Consider the following 20,650-nt stretch of genomic DNA (forward strand, 5'->3'; position numbering starts at 1 on the left):
ACAGCAATATAATATCAGGGAACATCAGTACCCCTACTTACACAATGGACAGATCCTCCAGAGCACATGGAACATATTTTAGGTCATAAAACAAGTATCAATAAATTTAAGAATACTGAGATCATATCAAGCATCTTTTCTAAACATAACAATATGAAACTACAACTCTATTACAAGAAGTAAACTGAAAAGAAATCACAAATATATGAAGAATAAACAACAAATGGGTCAACACAGAAATCAAAGGAAAAATAAAAAAGAATCTTGAAAGAAATAAAAATGGAAGTATAACATGCCAAACCAACAGAGTTTGTAAAATCAGTTCTAAGTAAGAAGTTCATGATTAAGGAATGTCTCAAAAGCCAAGAAAAATTTCAAATAAACAATCTAACTTTATAACTAAAGGAATTAGAAAAATAACAAACAAAGCCCAAAGTTAGTAGGAGGAAGATCATAATTAAGAGCAGAAATAAATGAAATAAAGGTTCAAAAAGACAATAGAAAAGATCAATGAAACTAAGAGCTACTTCTTTGAAATATTAAACAAAATTAACCAACTTTTAGCTAGACTCACTAAGGAAAAAAAAGGGCTCAAATAAATTCAGAAATTAAAGAGAAGTTGTAATTGTTATCAGAGAAATACAAATAATTGTAAGCAACTACTATTACTAATTACATGGCAACAAATGTGACATCTTAGAAGAAATGGATAATTCCTAGAAAGACAATCTTCCAACATAGAATTATGAATAGAAAATGCAATTAGAACAATGACTAGTATTTAGACTGAATCAATAATCAAAAACCTCCCAAAAAACAAATATCCAGGATCAGATGGCTTCAGAGGTGAATTCTACCAAACATTTAAAGAAGAGTTAGTACCTCTTCTTCTCCAATGATTCCAAGAAATAGAAGATGGAGGAAAGCTTCAAAATTCATTCTATGAAGGCAGCATAATCCTGGTAATTAAATCAGACAAAAACACTACCAAAAAAAAAAAAAAAAGGAAACTACAGGCCAATATATCTGATGAACATAGATATAAAAATCATCAACAATTTCAAGATGAAGTCACCTAACCAAATCTATACACCAAAATGGTCAAAACCTAACTGTGCTGACTACTTTGATATCACTTAGCCACAGGAAGTCCCGTTATTCAAAATTTATTAAATACATTGTTTTTACTGAAGGAGAGAGAACATGTTAAGGCCACCTACATTAAGATAGCAAGGTCTATGGTCAAATTATATACACATACTCACTCACACACACGAGTTAGTTGAGATATGCCAAAATTTCATCATAACATATCAGTAAATGCATCAGTAAATTGTAATATATCATAAAACATCAGCAAATCATATAAAAACATTTTAAATCAAAGATCATAGTACATTAACAGGTTTATTTCTTCACCCTTAATTTCTGAAGAATTAGATTTGCACAACTACTATTAGGTTACAGACAAAAATTCATGAAAGAAATATATTCAGAAGACAGAAAAGAAAAAAAAGATGAGACTGAAATCCTCAAAAATCAAAAGCTGTTAAAAGTTCAGATGTAAATTATATAAACAATTAAGTGTCTTATAAGCTAAAAACTTCATGGAAAAAAACAGTCCACTGATTATAGCCATAGCAAGCCAAGATTTTTTTACAACTATAAGCAAACTGATTTTTTACAACTATAAGCAAACTTCAGAAATTTATAACCAAGCTTTAAAAATGAATGTAAACAAATAAAGAAAAAGAATTTAAATATACAGAAAATACTTCACTGATTCAAGTGTAGAAGGAAGATAGAAATGCAAAAGGAACATCAGAAATACCTGATATGAGTATGTTTTCAAAATATACCAGGAACAAACATATAAATAAGTTCAACTGCTCAATACTTAACCCTGTGCCTGTCCTTGGGAGACTACCTTCACAGCTTTAGCAATGACTCAGTCTATTATCCAAAAACATCAGGGCCGTTCATCTCCATGAGGAGGACCTGTATATTTGCAAAAATTCAGTCCTGAGCCATAAGAGCTGAATCTTAAATGACCAAAAAGGAAAACCATGGAAATACTGTGTGGTTACTGATTTATTATTGCTTTATTAGCAAATATAACAATAAACTTTTACAATTTTTATATAACGAAGGAAAAACTAACAATGTATATTTTGAAAGACAAGCAAGAACACATTAAGACATATACTAGAACCTATAAAAATAGCCAATTTCAATTAAATCCTTAAGATTCCAATTGTGGTTCATGGAAATCACTCAATGTGCCTATCTGTGCACCTGTAAAAACAAGAAATTGGTGAAATATTAACTGAAAGAGAAGAAAGCTGTGAAATCAAGAAAAATGAAGAATAATTCTTTTTAAAGGACTAATATGTCATCATATCATTGTTGGTAAAAAAAAAAAAAAGTAACTACTAAAATCCATAGAGGAAAAAGGGAACAAAATAGAAAACAGGAACAACTTTTTTCATTTTTTTCAGAACCACTTCTGGGGCACCTGGGTGGCTCAGTCAGTTATGTATCTGACTTTGGTTCAGGTCATGATCTCATAGTTCATAAGTCCAAGCCCCACATCGGGCTCTGTGCTGACAGCTTGGAACCTGGAGCCTATTTTGGATTCTGTATCTCCCTCTCTCTCTGCTCCTCCCCCACTCGTGCTCGCTCGCTCGCTCTCTCTCTCTCTCAAAAAGAAACGTTAAATTTTCTTAAGTGTTTACCAGTAAAAATAAAAATATTTATATGTCTGCCAGTACCTTTCAGAGGGTAAATCAAATATCTATATACACCTTTCATCCTTAACCAAGAAAAGATATGGCAGAACCCTGCACAATTTTGTGGATTCGTTTTCAGAGATGGAATGGCCAATTTGTCAGTTTAAAATATGGACAGAGATGGGGCGCCTGGGGGGCTCAGTCAGTTGGGTGTCAGACTTCAGCTCAGGTCATGATCTTGTGGTTTGTGGATTCAAGCCCTGCGTCAGGCTCAGTGCTGACAGCTCAAAGCCTGGAGCCTGCTTCAGATTCTCTCTCGCTCTGCCCCTCCCCTGTTCATGCTCTGTCTCTCTCCCTCTCTCAAAAAGAAACATTAAAAAAATTTAAATATGGACAGGTTATAAAGACAGGAAATTTTCTGTCAAATTGGACTTCCTTCTAAAAGTCAGTCTTTTGGGGTGCCTGGGTGGTTCAGTCCAGTTAAGTGTCTGACATCAGCTCAGGTCATAATCTCATGGTTCCTGGGTTCGAGCACCAGACTGGGTTCTGCGCTGGCAGCTCAGAGCCTGGAGCCTGCTTTGGATTCTGTGTCTCCCTCTTTCTCTTTGCCCTTTCATGGCTCACGCTCTGTCCCTCTGTCTCACTCTCAAAATTAAACATTCAAAAATGAACAAACAAAAATAAAAGTCTGTTGAATCAAAAATTATGTAATAAATGGTAAATGGATTCTAATGTATAATCAAGGTGGCCACATCGTTTTCTGAATCTAGACTGATGACAGAGTCAATATCTGTACTTTCATCACCTAACACGGACTGAGTAACCCATATACCTGGCATTGTGCCCTGTGCTAAGTGTCCAACAGAGACAGATAATACCTGGCTTCTTCATCAGCAGCTCCCTACCTTCACCCACGCTCCAATCTATTTGGATCTTTATGAAACGTTACTCAGTCTTATCACTGTATTACTTCAAATTTTCAATAGCTTTCCCTCTCATTTACAATAAAATCCAAATATCTTCAAGGCTTCCAATGCTCTGCCCTTCCCAGCCATCTTCTCTCTCTTATTCCTGTCATGCACAATGCTCTGTCCTTTGGTCTTCTGAGTGCTCCTCAAATGCCCATCTCTATTAACCTCCAAGATCCTAGCCTAGACCCCTCCTCCCCCTAACTTCTCACTTGACTCTTATTTTCTCCTTCAGCTCAAATGTCACTTCCAGAGAAGACTTCACCAATGTGCTGCACTAATGCTGCAGGAGATGGGGAACTGATGAGTGGTGTAAAGCAAAGGAGTAATGGTTATTTCTTTATTTTAGAAAAATCATCCAGACAGAAACTTGTAGAATGAACTGGCTAGGGGTGGTCTGATTGGAGATGATAAGTATAGGCAGCAAAGTTAAGCAGGAAACAACTAGAAGAGTCTCAGAGAGAGACAGAGATTGTATGTATATACGAACATTTAAGTCATCTTTGGTTCTGCCTAAAGTTCCATCAGTCTATGAGCTCTCTTAAGACCAGTATTATATATTATGAACTTCCTATGACATTAGAGAGACCCCATAAACATTAATTTGAAATGAGTGTGAGAAGAGCAGTGAACATAACCAAGAAACAAACAATAATGACTGCCATTGATTTATCAAACACTTAGGCACTGTGCATAATGAATGAGGGGAAGGCAGCCGTGGTTAGGAGCAGTGGCTCTGCCAGTATGTACTACACACGAGTTAACTTCTCTGTGTTTTGATTTTTTTCAAAAGATAGTAATAGTACCTATGTCAAAGGATGGTTGTGAGATTTAAATGTAAAGCACGAAAAGAACACTGCTTGTTACATATTAAGTACTTAATAAAAATTAGCTACTGAAATAGTCACTGCTGTCACCAACATCATAATCATTATTGTTATTATTAGTACCACTACTACAATCACCAAGTACTTCACAGACATTTCATCTTCACAAAAGAACCTAGACAAGATGCATTATTATCTCTACCACACAATGCGGGAAAGTAGGTACAAAAGCGGTTTACATAGTTTTTTATAAGCACCATACTGGGATCTGAGCTTAGTAGTAAGAGTCTGCAGTTTATATATTAAACACATTATGACACTGTCTCTCAAAAGGGGCAAGAGGGACTCAGGTATGACAAGTAATACAATTTTCTAAGCCATATGATCTAATGAGCATTTATTATTCTCTAAGAGCTCTTCTAGGCTCTGGAGCATAGAGAAGAGAATAAAACAGGTGAAGTTTCTTCTCTCATATGAGACAGGCAAGATAAGAGAAAAATATCAAATAGTGAGAAGTCTACCACAGAGATTTAGAATTAAGAGTGATGTGTCTGGGGGCCACTTAGTTTGGATAGGCAGAAAAGGCCTTTCTAAGGAGTCTTAAATTAAGATGAAAACCTTGGGGCGCTTGTGTAGCTCAGTCAGTTAAGCGTCCGACTTTGGCTCAGATCATGATTTCACGGTTTGTGAGTTTGAGCCCCACATTGGACTCTGTGCTGACAGCTCACAGCCTGGAGCCAGTTTCTGATTCTGTGTCTCCCTCTCTCTTTCTGCTCCTCCACTGCTCATGCTCGCACGTATGCTCTCTCTCTCTCTCAAAAATAAATAAACATTAAAAAAAATTTTTAAAACAAATAAAGACAAAATGAGAACCTAAAAGACAACCAAAAGGGACAAGCACAAAGTATCACAAACAATAGAATAGAGAGCTTTCCAGATAGAGGAAATAGCTACTCCAGAGAGCCTAAGTGAGACAAAATTGTGTCTTAAGCAAACAAAGAAGCCAGCACGGCTGGAGAGCAGTGGGGGAGATCGGAGTAATCCATGAGAAGATTACAGAGGCAGGCAGCAGCCAGGTACCTTGGGCCACTCAAGGGAAGGGACTGTGGATTTTATGCTTAAAAGTAATAAATGACGACATGAAAGTGACATGATCTGACTTATATGTTTAGAAGAACCTACTCACTGCTGGATGGAAAAATTGTAGTAAGACAATGTAGAATTCCTTCCAGGCTATCTCGGGAGGTTAGACTAGAGATGAAAGTGGCTTAAACTAGGGAGGCCGGAGTATAGCTTAGCTTGAGAAAAATAAACAGATTCTGGTGTACCTTTCTGGAGATGTAGTACAAAGGATTTACAAATGAACTAAATAAAAAAGACAAAGGAAAAAGGGATAATCTTTGTATTTTTAGCTTGAACAGCTGGAAGAATAATGGTTCAGTTTACTGAGATAAGAAAGATTAGGGGAAGTACATGTTTGGGTTAGGAACAGGAGGTAGAAATAAGAGTATATTCTGGCCAGGTTTCATTTGAGATCTCCATCATATCCCCATTTGGAAATGTTCAGTAGGCACCTGAATCAAAATCAGGAATTCTGGAAGTTCCTCTTATCCTTTCTTTTGCTTCAGAAGACTGAAGATACAGAAAATATCAAGAGGAAAACAGATTTTAGAATGCACAATGTGAGTATTCTGAAACAATCCAAAACAGTGAGACAAGACCTTGTACTCCTCAGGAAACTATTTCACTTATAGAATCTAAAGCATCATCTCTGCTGAGGATAATGATACAGAAAGAAAGTAAGCTTTAAGGTCAATGAGATTCATGCCAAGAGAGTTAAGCCATATGATATAGCCTATATTTCTTAAATCTTATAAGATTATAGGGCAGGACCTACTAAGAAGAGATCAGAGCTCCCAGCAGGATACAATTTATAAGTGTTTCTGAAAATTCCATCCTATTTGAAGGAAATCCATTGCATTCCCAATAAAAGACAAAAATAAACCCTAACTGTACATAAAATAATGACTGTTCTCCCTCCTGTCAGACAGGAGTTTCCATGGCAACTATCACAAAGAATTTCTTTAGATTTGTGATTATTGACAAAAACAAAATAGGCTTGGAGTCAAATGAGAACTAGATTCTGGGTAATCTAATTCAAGCTAATAGTCTTTTAGTATGACAAGTTTTCTTAATCAAATGGCTACTTAGAGAGTAGATATTAAAATGAGAGAAAGAGATAAGCAACCTTATCTGTTTTTGTATAAGTCTTACTCTTAAATAACTATCAGCAATATTGTAAAAGACCATGTTAGGGAAGATAAGAACTAAAATTCATCAGGATGCCTGGGTGGCTCAGTCAGTTGAGCATTCCTCTTCTGTTCAGGTCATGATCTCACCATTCATGAGTTCGAGTCCCACGCTGGGTCTGTGCTGACAGCTCAGTGCCTGGAGCCTGCTTCTGATTCTGTGTTTCCAGCTCTCTCTGCCCCTCCCCCACTCACACACTCTCTTTTTCTCTCAAAATAAATACCATTAAAAAATATTTTTAAAAAAGAACTAAAAATTTTTCGGCAGCTACTAAGTATCAAGTGTTTTGCATATAACATTTTATTTAGTCTTCACAATACTCCTTCCAGGTAGATTTTATTACACTGAAGTTTTATAGAGGAAGAAGCCAGTTCTCAAAGAGGTAGAGTAACTTGCTCAAGATTAAATAGATAGTAAACAACAGAGCCAGGAAAAGATTCAAGTTTAGCTGAACACAAAATGTGTAGTCTTTTACAGGGGCTAAAACCCACAATGGTTCAGGAGCCCAAGCCTATGGTCTCTCTTTAAGCCATAAGAATCTTATTGGTTAACTGACTATTAAATTAGGCTGAAAACAAGGCTATTATATAATGTGTAAAAGGAGAGTGTCAGACGTATAAAATAAAGAGTTCAGTTATGCACAGAATATACAATAAAACTTTACCAGGTATTGACATGTTATCAAATCAAATTAATAAAAGGAAATTAATCAAAGAACCCAAAAAAGAAATAAGTAAAGAAAAAAAATTAAAGTCATATGCTGATAAACTAACTTAGATGCTAATAAATTTAGGAAGCCAAGATAGAGATATGATACTTCATTTTAAGGAGTAACTTTTAAAATTATCATTTAGGAATAAAAGTAAAAATGCCAAGACACTTCTTAGCTCATAACAATTAATACAAATAATTTCAATGCCATCCCAATGTGACTGCTGTCGCTGCCTAGCTCTGTTACTCTAACATATTGTGTTCCTGTAGCTGTCACATGAAAAATGGAGGCAATCTGAGGGACTGAATGCCACGTTCCTTCCCTAATTGGTTAACTTATTTTCGTTGTGGAATTTGCCTATAAATTCATTGTCTTGTACATTTTACTCCAAGGTTCTTTAAAGAGAAATCTGGACCTCCACATATCTCTTTAGATTTAAACAGTCAAAACAAAAGAAATTCAACCAAAGCACATACTGACACATTAGCAGTCAGAGCACTACTTAACAAGCATGCACACACATAAATGCAGGACACACACTAAATTCAGTGAAGAGTAGAAACCAAGACAAAATAGTAGAAATAAATCCAAGAGGAATAAAGAGGGTTACAACACAAAAAACAATCTAGGTACACTGGAAGTTAATTTTCCAAAATCAAGGTACTAGCTTCTGTTTTTGCTAACACTGGATAGTGTCTAGCCAAAAGTACAAGGGAAAAGCTCAACTGTCAACCAAGAACATACTTTTAAATACTGTTAAATGAAAGTATTCCTTAAAACACTCTCGTATAATAATAATGTCCAAAGAATTACAATAGAAGAAAACAAATCAATTTCAATGCAATATTTCTCAGTAAATGAACTATACATGCAAACGACTCTAAGTATTCATTTTAATAGATAAAAGATTTAAGGATTTTTTAGAGTCGTTACTAGGGACCCCCCCCCCCAAAAAGGTGTACATGTAGAAAGTAATTTATAAGAAATCAGTTCCGTAAGATGGCTTAAAACTGTGAAGTTTGGTAGATTTCCATTTTGTTACTTGGTGCATTCTATTTCAATTTAATAATACGGTACTAAAAATGCTTCTTGTGTATGCCTTCAAACACTCTATATAAAGTACAGTTCTTAGGTTTTGAAATTTTCAGGACTGTTGATGCATAGAAGCATATCTTTAGTATTCTATTTCCCTATAACTGCTGAATGACTTTGCTAGTGCTGGAAACCCATCAAGCCCTTATTAGGAAAGCCAAGAAGGAAAAAGAGTCCGGTGCTTAAAATACAGAAAACACAGTCCAAAGATCTGTGTCCTCTTACTCTCTCTTAGTTCAAAGATTAAATCAGAAATCAACTGGCAATGTTACATACACTATTTTGTGATTTAGCAGATGACAACTGGAGACAAGGATCATTTTTGTCCCTTAACAAAAGGTTTCCTTTCTATCAGATTGTGACTCTTCTTTAAGCTCTTTCCTATTTCATGATTTTCCTCCTCAATCTTGACAAAACAGGATTTATAATCTAAATGGAAATAAAGGGGAAACCACTGTCAAGATTTATGGTGGCTCATCTCAATTTTGCCTGTTAATGAGTCCTGAGGCCTGAAATTCTGCTTTAGGCATGTCTGAGACAAACAGCAGGCTCTTGCCAACAGGCTTCTGCTAGGGTGTTCGTGCAATGAACAGGTTTTAAATGGCCAAAGTGGGTCACAACCTACAGGAAAAAGCCTCAAAGACTTTAGTCTTCATTTTAGCTTTATGGCCACTAAACAAAGGCCTTTTCTTCCTCTGTAAAGGAAGACAGGACACATCAAAAGACCTGAGTTCCTAATGGGAATACAAAGGTGGTCTCTCTTGGATGCATGAAATTGCCTTGAAATTGTTTTCAAAATCCTGGGCACTCACCAGGGGAGCAATCAGCTTTCATCCAGCTTGCAAAGGGTCTCATCAACATGGCAGTCCAAGTGACACTCTAAGAGCCACTGTGCAAATGCCTCCTCCAACTCTTATACCCGGAAGCCATGGGGTGGAAGGCAAAGCAATGGCCTTGAAACATAATAGTCCGGAGACCTGGGGCAAATTGCTTCACCTTTGTGATCTTCTATTTCCTGTCTGTGAAATTGTATATAAAAATACCTCTTTCACAGGGAGTTGATAAAGAGTAAATAATTGTAACACTTACCCAAAACTGGTAATTTAGAAAAGTTATCTCCATTATGCAAGAAGACAATAATCACTTGGGAAGCTTTTTAAGTGCCAATTTTATAATTAAGGGTCCCAGGTACTGAAGAACTAGCCCTGGTCAAACAAAGCTGATGTAAAGACAGGGTCTCCACTCTGCACTTCTCATGCTCTCCACAACCCCACTACAGGCCACATTCAACATACAGTACAAACCTGAGTCTAGTAACAGCAGAATTGGTGCTCAGGCTTGGGCCCACCAAAGAGGAAATAAAACCAAAATGACATTATATGGTGACACCAACCTTCAGAAACAAAGATATTTAAAATTACCAAGTGACCCTTTTGGGGTCAACACACTTACCAGACCTTAAGAAAGCAGGTGGAGAAGAGACGATGGCGTCAGGTGAGCTGGCCATTTCAAACTGTTGACTCTAATCATAAGTGTCGCAGGCTAAACTACAGCGATTTTCAAAACTGTTTAGTGAAGGTTAGAAGCAATCAGCGTTAGATTAATTGAAAGCAGTGTGAGCAGTTATTAACATGATGCAGTGTGCAACAAAGGCAATAATTGAGGTTCATTATAATTTTATTTTCTTTTTAATGACTTGAAAATTTGATTTTCTTTGCTTTGATAAATTACATTTGCTTATATGGATGAGGCAGGAAATATATAATATCCACTTATTAACATTACATAAGAGTAGCATCCTCTATTGAGCTGTGAAGTGATTATGCTACTATGTAACAATGCTCAGAACTTTGCAGTGGCATCTATATTGGAGTCAGGTTAGCACAAGTTTTAAACTAAGCTCACTTTATATATTCTTCTAAAAGTAATAAACAGAATCAGATTGGTTGTCTTCAATGACATAGGAAGTCAAGGATTCATTCAAGAAACGATATAGTCAACACCTTACAGAGTTAGAACCGAAACCTGAATTAATTTGAATGACTTCAAATGGTATCTATCTCTTACAACATATAATGATATAAACTATACAGGAACATCTAACATTTATATTATGCACTTAACCACTTTGCACATGAAACTGGACTTAAGTGACTGCATTCGGCAAAAGTTAAATAAAATTTGAATATTTTACTCAAGAAAGAGAAGGTAGGTTTTCAAAGCTTTCTGTTACGACATGCAATTTAAAGAAAATAAAAACTGGAAAAGAAAATAAATCCTATATGCTTATAAGATCAAAGAGAAATGTTGTAAAATAGATATGGAAGGCAGAGCTCAGTTCCCTGTAAGAAAACTCAGATTACTCTCTTTGACCAGATATTATAGATCCAATTCCCTTTATAGCCCAAATAAACACACAGTCAGTGGTCAATCAATACTTCAATGACACAAAAATTTTAAGAAGTGTGAAACACAAATATATGTGACTAAACCAAGTAACTATATTTACTCTGAAATGTACTAAGGAATACTTGTTTTAAAAAAAAGTGTCTCATACTTCTTCGGTAGTTTTGCTATAATCTAAAGGCAGGACTTTGTAAATAAGGTTTAAATTATGGTATTAGTGACAAAGATTGGATGAACTTCTCCTGCATGATTTATGAAATTAGATACTTTACTCAAATTTTAAAAAGGCAAAGTACACAATGGACAACCAAGAACGTCATAAATTGGAAAACCCCCAAACATAATAGGGGCATATGAGCTGAGGGAAAAATCCCTCCAGGGATCACTGCAAATGCAGAATTAGTCTTCCTAGGGCGGTGCCTTTCCTTAACATTAGCATCTGTCAACACTGAAACACAGTAATGTCAATCCTTTAAAAGAGAAAATTGAACACTTGTCATTCCACCATCTTTTCTGTTTTATAAGCACACTTATATCTCAAGATCATATACAGCCAGCCAGAAATATGGGGAGTTTCAATCCTGTCTCTCAGAGGACTGATTGGCCACAAATGCTCACTTCAAAGTCGTGACTTTGCAATTTGAACAAGTCAGTTCAGGACACTTCCAACTGTAGTAACTGCCTGCGCAGCGTCTTCTGACCTCGGTGGCTTTGGATTTGGGGGGCACAACTGGGAACTATGTGTCCCGGGGACACTTGCCCAGGGAAGGGACCCCCTTCCTCCAGAGCCCTTAAGCACACTGAACTGATCCCCTTCAGAGCCTAAGGCCCTGTCTTTACTCTATTTCTGCCACATAGTAATTGGCTAGTGCTCAGAACTTGTGAAGGGCGTAAAAGGAGATAGTAAATAAGGCAACACTTTTCTGCTGCCAGTTTTCTAGGCCCAGAACATAATTACATCTAAGAATGAAGCTATTTGACTTTTGAGGGAGGACCCACTGTCTTTACCAGGAACCTGGCTGCCGCCTGATTTCTAAAGGGCAAAACTTCAGTTTTAGCGGATACCACCACCTACTTTCTGAGCGAAACACAGACGAAATCGCGTTGAGAAAAAACACATGTAGTAAAGTTGGGGCCACCACCAATTTGGGAGGTGGGAGTAAACATGAAGAGGAAGGCCAGGACCGCAGTCTGCTTTCTAAGGGGAAACACGCAGGCACAACAGGTTCAACTCCAGGACCCCCACCGGCCTCCCGCCCTAGGCGCTCGAGGGGGGGCACCACCCTGGCGCGGGGGAGGGTATGACGCCCCAGCCAGCCAAACCTGAGCGCTTGGCCCGGGCTCTTCGCTCCAACACCTTCCAGTTCCCTTCAGCCATGAGCCCCGCCGCCCCCACCATCTCTCTCAAGCCGCCGACTTTGCCACCGCCCCCAGGGCCGACTGTCAGCTCCACCCGGCCGGCCCCGCCCCCCAGCGCGACACTGTCGGGAGGCGCGCCGGCCGGAAGTGAGCGCAAGAGCGATTTTCTACCCAGTTTCACGACCTCCCGAGCGTCAGAAGAGTACCTCTAAAGGAAACTGAGAGGGGAGCCGGTGACGGCCCGTACGGGCGGCGAGACTGTGCTCTTTCTCCCTCCGTCGGCAGCACGGTGCTTTCCGGCTGCCGTCAAGCGCGGCACTGGGCCGGCCTGCGGGGGCCGAGGGGCTGCCATGGCGGCGGCGGGCCGGCTGCCGAGCTCCTGGGCGCTGCTGGCGCCGCTGCTTGGGGGGCTCGCACTGCTAGGAGTCGGGCCGGTCCCGGCGCGGGCGCTGCACAACGTCACGGCCGAGCTCTTTGGGGCCGAGGCCTGGGGCACCCTGGCGGCCTTCGGAGACCTCAACTCCGACAAGCAGACGGACCTCTTCGTGCTGCGGGAAAGTCAGTGCTTGCCCGGCCCTCCCTCTGTCCGCTGTCCCTGTGCCCCTCCCGGTGTACCCCACACCCTTAGCCCGGGTGGCCGATCCTCCTGCATTTCCCAGCCCTTTCTCCCAACCCTGTCTCTCTCTTTATCTCCAGTATCCTTTGCAGCTTGCCCGATCTCTCCATCTTTTCCAGCCTCTTGTCCTGGCCTCACCAATCCACAGTTTTATTTACCCACATAAGTCCTGGAAACACCCCATTTTTTCCCTTAAGAAGCCTTAGGCCTTCACCCACATACCCCCTCCTCCCCATGAAATCACCTGCCTTCCAAAGTCCTTCCTGATTCCCAGGAGTCTTTGTAGCTTGCCTCTGCGTTCCCTTCCCAAATCCTTTCATTCCTTCCTGCTTTACTTCTTCAATCCTCCTTCCCCTTTGATAACTGAAAAAGATGCAAGTTGACAGTGTCTTCTCATAGGGGACTTTCACCTACCTCATTTACCTTATTATTCACTTGCCCCCTCCCTTTCCCGAAGTTCCAGCTTTCTTTGAAACTACTCCCCACTCCCCAATGCCCTAAACACTCCAAAGCTCACACAAGCATTTTGCAGGGATCACTGATAAACTCAGTGTCTCCTTGGGAAAAGATTCTCAAACTGCAGTTTCTTCTCCCTCATGAGCTGTCTAGTCTTTTATATGCACCTGCTCTTTTCCTCGCTTTGGTCATCACCCTTATCTTCCAAATCTCTGCTTTCCTTGTCAACTTGAGGTTCTTAGGAGTTCTTTGCTTTAACTAAACATCACTAAACAAACTTTATTGTAAATCTTGATGCTGACAGTGTGTATTAGAGGGTCTTAGCATTCTTTTTGAGTACCTACAAAACTGGATGGGTCAAGGCCATGAAGGAAGGAGGGGAAGCGGGTTTATATAGAAATTAACTAGCAAGATCTTGGCCTAGGTTTCTTGGGCTCTTGCCAGGATACCAGAGCCCCCCTGAGGACCCTGTATATTTTTCCTGTCCTTGTGTGATTACGTATTTATTGCAAGAAAGGGTCACACTGCCAAACCCCTATCCAAACTGGATACAGAGACTCTCCTCTTAACTTTAAAGATGGCTTGGGCTTAATTAAACAATTTCAAAAGTCTGTTCCAATGAGTTTTCATGAATGCATCCAGTGAGTTCCAAGGATGCACCAACCTAGGGAATAGTTCCATAGGAGCCACAAGAGGAGGGTCTTAGAAGATTCATCTTTTTTTCTTGAGTATGTAATCATGTTCTTGTTGCTAGTCAAATGCCTATGGTAAGAGATCCTGTGTCCTTGGTGCAATGCATCTGCATAATAAACTAAACAGCTTATAAGGGAAACAAGGCGTAACATATGCTATAGTTAAAAGACACGTTCCTTACATGGTTTTTTAAAGCCAACTGATATAATTCCTGGCAAAATCCATTGGTTTCAGTTTGTTTTGACCAACTGTTCATTCTTCCTATTTCTCTGCCACTTTTTAAATACCGAATTTGTGATATACTATTAGGTATCCCCATTCCATTAGACAAGTAGGACTCACCTGGAAAGAGCAGAGGAAATAGAGTAAAATAAAAGTGTTTTTGTTAAGAACAGCACCCAGAAAGTTTTTTGTAACCACTGTTTGGAGGTGTTACCTAGAAACTTTTCTCTAATATCATATATTCGCTTCTTTTAGGAAATGATTTAATCGTCTTTTTGGCAGACCAGAACGCACCCTATTTTAAACCCAAAGTAAAAGTATCCTTGAAGTAAGTACAAATGTATCTTTTCCTATAAAAACAATCATTACCGTAATGATTGATATGCAATAGCTAGTTGGATTGTCTTTGAAGTCAATTTCACTTGGCTGTGTTGACACAAAACGACTAGTTACGCGGTATGAGTAGCGAGTAATTTGTTAGGAAAAATAGTGATTATACCAAAGTTTAAAAGTCATTTATTTTTTTAAAGAAATAAATAAATGTGTGTAGATCACATCTGTTCCTGCATAAACACGCTTCATTCTCTAGCAATATAGTGCCCCTTCTTGAATGCCTTGGAGCTTGTCCCTCATCCTGAGTTGCCCATGGGAGCACAGGCTTTCAGGTCAACTATGTATTGAGGGTGAGAGGGGGGCTTCATTTGCACTGTGGAAGAAGTGTTCTAATTTCTTTTTGTTTATTGACTGGTAGGTGATGAGTTTTTTAAGTTTATTTTGAAGGAACTTAAATCAAGCAGAATTTTTTTAAATGTTCAAATAATAGTTCTTTCTTTGGTATGACTGGCATTGCTTGAAACTCTGTGACCTTCTTCAGTATTGAGCCAGCACAGTTTTGAAACATCAAGAAGCAAGGATTGATTGCTGGATGGTTCAAGGGAAAAGAAATGAGTTAGTGGATACTAAGGTGGAAACTTCCAGAAAGTTACCAAATTTCAATGACCTTCAGTAAAATTTAGGTGAGGGCTTTCAAGTTTGGGGACACAGGGATAACAAGATGGCAGTAGCATACTGTGACGAGGAGGTGGAAAGATTTACCCAACATAAGTGGATGGCATTACTTTGGAGAGTTATGGGCCAAGAAGATGAGATGAGATTAGGGCAGACTAGAAACCTTCATAAATGTCAGGAAGAGTTTGAACTCCATCCCGTGAGAAGTGGAGAATCATCATAGGTCGTTGTTTAAAGGAGAGGTTTAAAAAACAGTATTTTAGGTTGATTTACTTCTTTAATCACGTGCAGGATAAATTGGTTTATAGAAAAATCCGAGGTTACTTGGGAAATGGTTTTAAAAAAATATTTAAGTTTCTTTGTGGGCTAATAACTGCTCGGAGTCTACAATGGTTAAACTCAGACTTAACGCTTTAAAAAACATTGGCCCTAAGTTAGAACATTGAAAGGAAAGTTTTAAATGGACAAACAAGAATTTATCCCCCTTGGCAAATTTTCCTAGGTACTGGATATCAGCATGCTTGGTGCGTGGAGAGAACAGAAAGATACATTAGAAATGACCTGCTTACAAATGATTTGTCTTGGAAAGAAATGTTTGAACTACAAAGGACTAAAGTTCCACTCAGTTAAAAAAAAAATCCCAATTCATTTCATTTTTCTTGATGCAGTGTTGCTTTATATACTATTAAAATTTAGAAATTTGTTTTTATTTTACTTATTTAGAATATTTTCAAAGTATATGGGGCTTCTGGGTGGCTCAGTCAGTTAAGCGTCCGATTCTTGGTTTTGGCTCAGGTCATCATCTCAAAGGTTCATGGGTTCAAGCCCCACTTTGGGATCAGTGCCGACAGCACAAGCCTACATGGGATTCTCTCTCTTGTTCCCTGTCCCCTATTTCTCTTTCTCTCAAAAAAATAAAAGGAATATTTTTCAAAGTATAAATAACTCTCCTTCACTTTTTTCTTCCCCTTTTCCCTTATGCTTTTCTCAGATGCAACCACTTTTTAAAACTTCAGCTATTTTTTTTCTAGTGCTTATTTCCATATTTTAAAATAAGCTTTTACACTGTAATTTCTTCAGTAATTATCTTCGTCTCTTGGATTTTTGTTAGCATAGATGAGGGTTTACCATCTTTAAATTATCTCCATCATCTCAATTATCATTATATCATATTTTTAGCTAAATCAGTAAACATTGTTTACATTTTGACCATGTAGATTCTGTGCACTTCAGAACCAAGAAGCATGCAGTATTTCATTAAAAAAAATTTTTTTTAATGTTTATTTATTTTTGAGAGACATAGAGTGAGCAAGCAGGGAAGGTGTAGAGAGAGAGAGAGGGAGACACAGAATCTGAAGCAGGCTTTAGGCTCCAAGCTGTCAGCACAGAACCCGATGCGGGCCTGAAACCCACTAACTGTGAGATCCTGACCCAAGTCGAAGTCGGACGCTTATCCAACTGAGCCACCCAGGTGCCCCAATGGTTGCTTTTTAAAGAAAGTCAATTGGAGAGGCGCCTGGGTGTCTCAGTGGGTCAAGCCTCTGACACTTGATTTTGGCTCAGCCGATGATCTCACTGTCTGTGGGATGGAGCCCTGAATTGGGCTCTATGCTGACTGCAGGAGCCTGCTTAGGCTTCTCTCTCTCCCTTTCTCTCTGCCCCTCTCTGGCTCACGTGCACAGTCATACTCCTTCTTTCTCTCTCTCTCTCAAAATAAACAAACTTAAGAAAAATCAATTGCATAGTTTTCTGTGTACATATCCTTGATTTCTTGGTAGATGTTGCATCATATTGGCTAAATACCTAGTGTACATTTTTGTTTTTTCCCCTTTGACCCTGTACACGTCTACCAGAGTTCATTCTTAAGCCTTCTGCAAGGTTAGTATTTGGAGGCTTTCCCTTTGCTGTTCTTTGTTGGATACCTCTTTCTTGGGTTCTTTGCTGTTTTATTCTTAGCTTCTTCCTTTACTTCCCTGGAACGCATCATTCAGGAGATTCCTGAGATAGACTGTATCTTAGGTCCTTTAATGTCCCCCGACTTTTTTACTCTTAATAATTTCACTGGCCTGTAGTCTAGCTTTGTGGGTTGCTATTTTAAAATCCAATGCTTTTCTTTTTTCTAATCCTTCTAATGTGACTTGGTTTATTTTTAACTTTGGAAGCTGTTAGGGTCTCTATCCCTTTTGTTTTGGGATTTCATGATGTCGTATCTTGATATAGATTATTTTTTCTTTATTACCCTGGGTATTAAGTGAGTTCCTTCAAACTGGAAGCTTCTCTCCTTGGGGGCTTTTGGAAATGTTCTTATTTCTTTAGTAATTTTTTTATTCTCTCTTTCAGGAATTTTTATTAATTTGTTATTGAACTGCTGGGTCTACCCTTTATTCCTTTATTTTATCTGTGTTTTTGTCATTTCATTTTGTTTCCCTTTTCAGGAAGTTTTCTCAATTTTATTTTAAGCCTTCTGTTGAATTTTTTATGTTAGCTGTCATATTTTTTATCTCTAAGAAGTTTTCTTTGTTCTCTTATTATCTTTTTCTTAACACCCTATGGGGCGCCTGAGTGGGTCAGGTTGGTTCAGCATCTGATCTCAGCCCAGATCATGATCTCATGGTTCCTGGGTTCAAGCCCTGTGTCAGGCTTCGCGCTGACAGCTCAGAGCCTGGTCACTGTTTCCGATTCTATGTGTCTCTCTCTGCCCCTTCCCTGCTCATGTGTGTTTCTCTCTCTCAAAAAATAAATAAAAGTTAAGGAAAAAGAATTTTAAATAAAATAAAATAAACACACTGTTCCTTTTTGTTTTATGGACATACTTTCTTATGTCTTCAAGTGTAATTTTGACATTTTTGTGTTCATCTTATTATCTCTGTTTTGTTCAGATTCTTTATTGCTTTTTGTATTCATACTTTTCTTCAAAAAGCAGGGGTATCATATTTGAGTAAGGCAATAAAGAGCTAATTGGGAAATCTTTGCCTGGTGGAACGTATCTCTTGTCTCCTGTACTGTGGTTATGTTTCTGGCTGACTAGCAGCCCAGGAATAGGGTAGAGCTGGGAGAAGGGTCAAACTGTTCCTTCTGTAGACTTCCCCTTAGCCCCCTGTTCTTAGTTTAAGGCTAAAACCTTACCCTCTGTTGTAATTTAACTCTCTAATGCCTGGTAATAAACTGTTTGGTCCTTGTCTTGCTGAGAGAGTTGGAGAAGGGACCATCTTCCACAATACAGACTTTCCATTAAACCTGTTTTCAGCCTTCTGCATCACTCTTGTCTTTCACAGTTTCTGATGACTGCAAACTCTGAGCCTTCAGGTGTTCTGAGAGAAGCTTTCCTTCTTAAGCCTTTATCCTCAGACACTCCAGCTTACACTTCCCTTGCCGGCAGAAGTCCGTTATCCCCATCTCCCTTGGTGATCTTTTTGTTTTTGAGGCTTAGTTCATTCCACATGATTTTTGTGGATTCTTTGAGAGAAGAAAAGATACACACATGTGTTGATCTCTTATCTTTAAATATTTTACTTCGTATTTTTTACAGTCACAAAGAAGATGTGTATTTGTGGCAATAAAACCTGATTAGGTTACGTTTCCATCTAATCCTTTGTAATATATTTCTGCCTATTCCAGGATACTTTTTGCCCCAAATCATGAATATATGTAGACAGGTATTACTGCCAAGTATGTGCAGTATGTGTTACTGTGTATATATATGTACACAAATGCACAAGAAGAGGCCGCCACAATTATAGTTTGCTACTGTATCTAATAGTAGCATGTATGGGTGTTATATCATCATTTTTAAAAACCAGGTATTTTTCATGGAAAAGTTAAAGTATTATTGGAATTATTTGAGGAAACTGGCATTACCAAAATGATTTTATCATAATGAAAATCATTTTTAGAGGCTGACACTATTTGAATTTCAGCTGTTACATTTAACTAGCTACTAGCTAGTTCGCTACTAGCTTTTAGCTACTTAATTGCTCCAAACCTGTTTCTTAGTCTTTTCAGTGAGAATGACAATACCTATTTCAGGTTTGGAGACTTACCAGTTAATAGCTATTAAGCATTGATGTCATGTGTAGGAAATAGTTGGTAGATGCATCATAATAAATCTATAATATTTTTTTCTCCACCCTACTTTACCTTTTCAGTATTTTTATCATTTTCATCTAAAATAAATCCTGTTATATATATTTTTAGAATCTTGATGCCATTTACAAAGCAATTATGTATTTGAAAACTTGCTGGTTTGCTATTTGCTCTAAATGGAATTAAATCTAAATTGAACACAAGGCCTATTTTTTTGGTTGGGCCATTTAAACTGCATTATGACAAGACATCTTTTAAGTTTTCATGGTTAATATAAATAATTGCAGAATTATTTCAATATTAATAACAATATTAGGTATACATGTTTTGATAGTGTATTGCCAACTTTAGTAAAAGGAACTTATTTTTCATTGTGAATATTGAATATCTTTCAGAATTAAAATGATTACATAATTTTCACTGTAAATTTCAAATCTGCATTAAAATCCAAAATTAAATATTTTACAAATAATACCTTTTAACTGATAAATGACAGTTCTTTAACAATTGATTAAGAACCCTCCATTTCTTATAAACCAGCCAAATGCACTGGTGTCCTTGACAAAAAAATTAAGTCAAAGGACTATATTAAATAGTGCATGAATGTAAAACCGTTCTTGCTTTCTTTTAACTGTGCTTTCTTTTGAAATAATTTAGATTTGTCTTGTTATTTAAGATAGCTCTACCTTCATCCTGAATTATTTTGTAGACCAAGGAGGCTTACATACATGAAGGATAATAATATATTAAAGAAGAGAATGAAATTGTGAAATTTTAAATTTTGCATTGAAAATATTTGTGTGTAGTACAAATATAGAGATGATGTCCTATTTCTATTATAGACTGACTTGATACCTTAAAATGTGTGTTTCTTTTAGAAATCACAGTGCATTGGTAACAAGTGTAGTCCCGGGGGATTATGATGGAGATTCACAAATGGATGTCCTTCTAACATATCTTCCCAAAAATCATGCCAGCAGTGAATTGGGAGCTGTTATCTTCTGGGGACAAAATCAAACATTAGGTGAATTTGTTTTAAGAGTTCTTAATATGTGTCATTGGGTATTAAAGGAAGAATGTGCCTGTTATTCTTAGGTAAATGTAACAATATTGTTCTGAAATCAGTTCAGTAATGCAGTTCTTAAGAGTCAGTAATTGTAGAGGTGCCT

At 37.9% G+C, this 20,650-nt stretch overlaps 2 protein-coding genes across 8 annotated transcripts in view; one reads left to right on the plus strand and one right to left on the minus strand.

Annotated features, from left to right (window-relative positions):
* PHKB (phosphorylase kinase regulatory subunit beta) overlaps window positions 1–12,470 on the minus strand; it is a 219,041-nt gene extending 206,571 nt beyond the window's left edge. For 4 of the 6 annotated variants that reach the window (XR_003903728.1, XM_029925046.1, XM_029925043.1 and 1 more), the window contains exon 1: window positions 12,368–12,470. Coding sequence is in view for 5 of the 6 variants with exons in the window: in XM_029925046.1 (XP_029780906.1) it covers window positions 12,368–12,443 (76 nt within the window). In the remaining variant the exon portion in view is untranslated. Of the gene's footprint in view, window positions 1–9,450; window positions 9,634–10,090; window positions 10,204–12,367 lie in introns of those variants that run through there. The other 2 variants (XM_029925044.1, XM_029925045.1) reach the window with 2 other exon arrangements.
* A 98-nt stretch (window positions 12,471–12,568) lies between these two features.
* ITFG1 (integrin alpha FG-GAP repeat containing 1) overlaps window positions 12,569–20,650 on the plus strand; it is a 270,698-nt gene continuing 262,616 nt past the window's right edge. The window contains exons 1-3 of one of the 2 annotated variants that reach the window (XM_029924964.1): window positions 12,569–12,961; window positions 14,646–14,718; window positions 20,360–20,505. In XM_029924964.1, coding sequence (XP_029780824.1) covers window positions 12,754–12,961; window positions 14,646–14,718; window positions 20,360–20,505 — 427 coding nt within the window. In that variant the 5' untranslated portion in view covers window positions 12,569–12,753. The remainder of the gene's footprint in view (window positions 12,962–14,645; window positions 14,719–20,359; window positions 20,506–20,650) is intronic. The other variant, XM_029924963.1, reaches the window with a different exon arrangement.

The sequence above is a fragment of the Suricata suricatta genome, chromosome 16 (assembly GCF_006229205.1).
Source record: "Suricata suricatta isolate VVHF042 chromosome 16, meerkat_22Aug2017_6uvM2_HiC, whole genome shotgun sequence".
Taxonomy (NCBI): Eukaryota; Metazoa; Chordata; class Mammalia; order Carnivora; family Herpestidae; genus Suricata; species Suricata suricatta.